The following is a 3320-nucleotide window of genomic DNA, read 5'->3' as shown; positions in this document are numbered from 1 at the left end:
GGGGGGGGGGGGGGGGGGTTAAGGGCCTTGCTCAGGGGCCCAGAGTGGGGCAAATGAGGATGGAGGCAGGTGTGGGTGTTTCACCTTTTCCACCCACATTTTGATGTTGTCGGTACCGGGAGTTGAACCTGCGACTTTCCGATCACAGGCCCATCTTCTCTAGACTCTGCACCACCACTCCCCCTTTTGTGCTCAGTTCTGCTTATTTCAGCCAAATTGTGCTAGCATGTTGTTTCTGCTTTCTTCTGCTAATTTAAGCTCATTCTACCATTTCAGCTACCTTTTAGCATTTTAGCTAATTTCAGCAGTTTTCAGATAAATTCAAGTCTTTTGTGGTTATTTCTACTACTTTCAGCCTAATTAGCTTCTTTCTGCGTTCAGCTTTTTTCAGCCATTGTTTGCTAATTTCAGCCTTTTTTTTTTAGGCAATTTCCTAATGTTTGTGCTCATTTCTGCTTATTTAAACATAATTCAGCAAATATGTTCTTTCTGATTTCTTCTGCCAATTTAGGCTTGTTCTTCCATTTCAGCTACATTACAGCATGTTTTTTAAGCTAATTTCAGCTGTTTTTCAAGCACATTCTGCTGCAATAAGCATCCGCACTGCATTTTTGCAGGAAATGCAATTTCTCTAGTTCATGCTAGATGTTAAGCCGTTAGAAGCAGCGGATCGGTACCTGCTCCAGAGTCAGCTGATCTGCCTCCCAGTCGCTGCAGCGGATCTCCAGAGATTTATCCAGAGAGACGTTCAACAGATCTGCTGCCAACGACTTCAGACTGAGGCCATTACTCACAGACGTCTGCCTGAAGGTGGGACAAGACTGGCTTGAAAAAGATTTTTCATTTCATTCATTTAAACAGCAGCTGTTAGAGCATACCTCTGTCTTAAAGCGAGGTAGCGCAGGTCGACTGTACACGTCAGCGTCAGGCCGTAGTCCCGCGTCAGGCGCCTCCCGTCCTCGTAGCAACCAACACCAACCTTCAAAATGTGCGTGTCGCCGAGTACTTGGATCAAAGTGTGCGGGCACAGCTGCTGCCCGCTGCGAAACGCCAGCAGCTTCACCAGAACGCACAGACCCGAGTACGTGGCCACCTGCAGCAGGGAGACGACCGAGGCTCGGCCCTTCACTGACGCCTGCAGTAAAAACAGAGACAGAACCAACTCGACTTCAAATGTTCCACGAGGTTCAGGTGGATCGTCCTTTTTGTTAAATCTATAAAAAACAAAAGGCTACTGTGGCACTCCTTGTGCCTTTGGTCTTTACCCATTCACAGTCGAGCCCCAGCACAGGGAAGACCGACAGCTCCTTCTGCATCAGCGGCCACATCTGCTGCCACTCCTCTTCAGAGCTCACCATCACCGGTTTCACCTCCAGCAGCTCATCGAACGACAGGACGTGGACCGGAGGGGGCGGCTCGGCGCTCTGACACTCCACCGTCTTCATTTCTGTCGCAGGAACATGATGTGGCTCTACACAATGATACTGCACGGCATTGAGAGTGTTGTCCACAGGATCAGGAGCCTCCACAGGATCCACCACCTTCTGAGTGGAAGGCAGCTTCTTCCTTTTTGTTCGGTACACCTGCCATAAGAGCAGGCCTCCTAAAGTCACTCCAAGGACTGTGGTTACAACAGCGGTTAGAGACCCTCGGTGAGCCATGATGACTCGCTGCGATTAGACTGAGCTGGTCCAACCTAAGAAAACACAGGGCAGAGGGCAAGACAGTCATCACTTCTAACTATACGCTTTATTTTCTGGGTCTCCGAAAAACACCAGAAAGTTTTCACTTCATGCTGCTGCCCAGACTGCAGGTTTACTCGTGGTTCCTCAAGTTTCTAAAAGTAGAATCAGTTCTCAGGCTCCAACTTCCAGTTTCTGTCTGTGAGGCTAAAGACTTGCCTTTTCATTAATCCTTTTGGACGAGGTTTCCAAAGATATCCCTTAGTTCTGCTGCTATAGGATGAGACTTCTGAAGGACAAACTGACCACATCTCATCGCTCTGCTGCTGTCTTTTTGAGCGCAACGCATCATGTTTGCATTTGTAATTCTATCATTTACACGTTTTTCTTATCTTTCTGACCACAGGAGCCACAGCTGGACCAGTAATCATGTCTCTTTCCTGTCCCCTCAGACCACAGCCAGGCAGAGGGATTCCCATCTTGAGCCTGGTTCTGCTGATGGAACCATCAAGAGAACATGTTATTTATTTGTGAGGTCTTACCTTTATCTTCTCAGGGAGTTTCCACCCACAGCCAGCTCGGTTTCAATGATCTGCAGCTCATCTCTGCACAACACGACTCTACATTCAATATAAATTAGTGGACTGATTAATATCATTTTAATTCAGAAATTATGATTAATTTTGTTCAAAATGTTCACATTATTTCATACAACTTCAGGACATTCATTTCAATAAAGTTTTAAATATAAAATGCTGTAACTTTTATATTTTTACTTGATATCTTAGAAAGTTATTTAAAGCTCACTGAGCAGATTTTTTTTTTTTCAAAACTCCTGAAAACTTTTAAACTACCTGTTCTACACATAGAGCCTTAAGGACTTGTTTTAGATAAATACTTTAAGGAAAGGTGGTAAAGATTTAATCTTAAATAAAAGTTACAAACCCTCAGACTGAGGGTTGTTAAATTTGATGAAAAACCTTTTAGCCAACAGCTTCAATATATATAAAGTAAAGCAGGTTTTTATCATAAATCCTGTCGGCAGGATTTAAGTTTTGGAGCCGATCCTGATAAGTCAAGCTAAAACATTTTCTTATAGATTTATTTTAAATATAATTCGACTTTGTGTTTCCAGCAGCATTTCTGGTTAGCACAACGGCTAACAGTCTTATTATTTATCCGTCTTATTAGCAGCATCTCGCGTTCTTTATTTATTTCGGCGTTTTAAGGAAAGAAAAAAATATTCTTTGACTGGCATCCAACCTTACCTTCACGTTTCTGACAAACACAACGCCACTTTCTAGCACGGACAGCTGTTTGCTCTGGCCAAGACGTCTTCTTCTGGCTGTATTTATAATGAGCGCTGCCGCAGATCTGCCTCTGGTGCCGTCTGCTGGACGAACAAGTAAACAGCACGCCTTATTAAAGAAACGCCCCCTGCTGGACAAAAGTTTAAATAACATGCTTTATTAAAGAGGCGCCCCCTGCTGGACAAAGGAATAAACAACACGCTTTATTAAAGAGTCGCCCCCTGCTGGACAAATGAATAAACAACACGCTTTAATAAAGAGTCGCCCCCTGCTGGACAAATGAATAAACAACACGCTTTATTAAAGAGTCGCCCCCTGCTGGACAAAT

General features: G+C 44.3%; 1 protein-coding gene across 1 annotated transcript in view; it reads right to left on the bottom strand.

Annotated features, from left to right (window-relative positions):
- The window catches only part of exd2 (exonuclease 3'-5' domain containing 2), a 7753-nt gene extending 4743 nt beyond the window's left edge, over positions 1–3010 (bottom strand). Inside the window, exons 1-5 of the mRNA XM_037694621.1 lie at positions 2951–3010; positions 2225–2302; positions 1266–1696; positions 879–1135; positions 678–804 (exon numbers count right to left, since the gene is read on the bottom strand). Of these exons, the coding sequence (XP_037550549.1) occupies positions 678–804; positions 879–1135; positions 1266–1661 (780 nt within the window). The 5' untranslated portion in view covers positions 1662–1696; positions 2225–2302; positions 2951–3010. The remainder of the gene's footprint in view (positions 1–677; positions 805–878; positions 1136–1265; positions 1697–2224; positions 2303–2950) is intronic.
- Between the last annotated feature and the right edge of the window lie 310 nt (positions 3011–3320).

Source organism: Nematolebias whitei, chromosome 21 (genome assembly GCF_014905685.2).
Source record: "Nematolebias whitei isolate Nwh7 chromosome 21, NemWhi1, whole genome shotgun sequence".
Taxonomy (NCBI): domain Eukaryota; kingdom Metazoa; phylum Chordata; class Actinopteri; order Cyprinodontiformes; family Rivulidae; genus Nematolebias; species Nematolebias whitei.
This window is presented reverse-complemented; position numbering and strand designations above follow the sequence as displayed.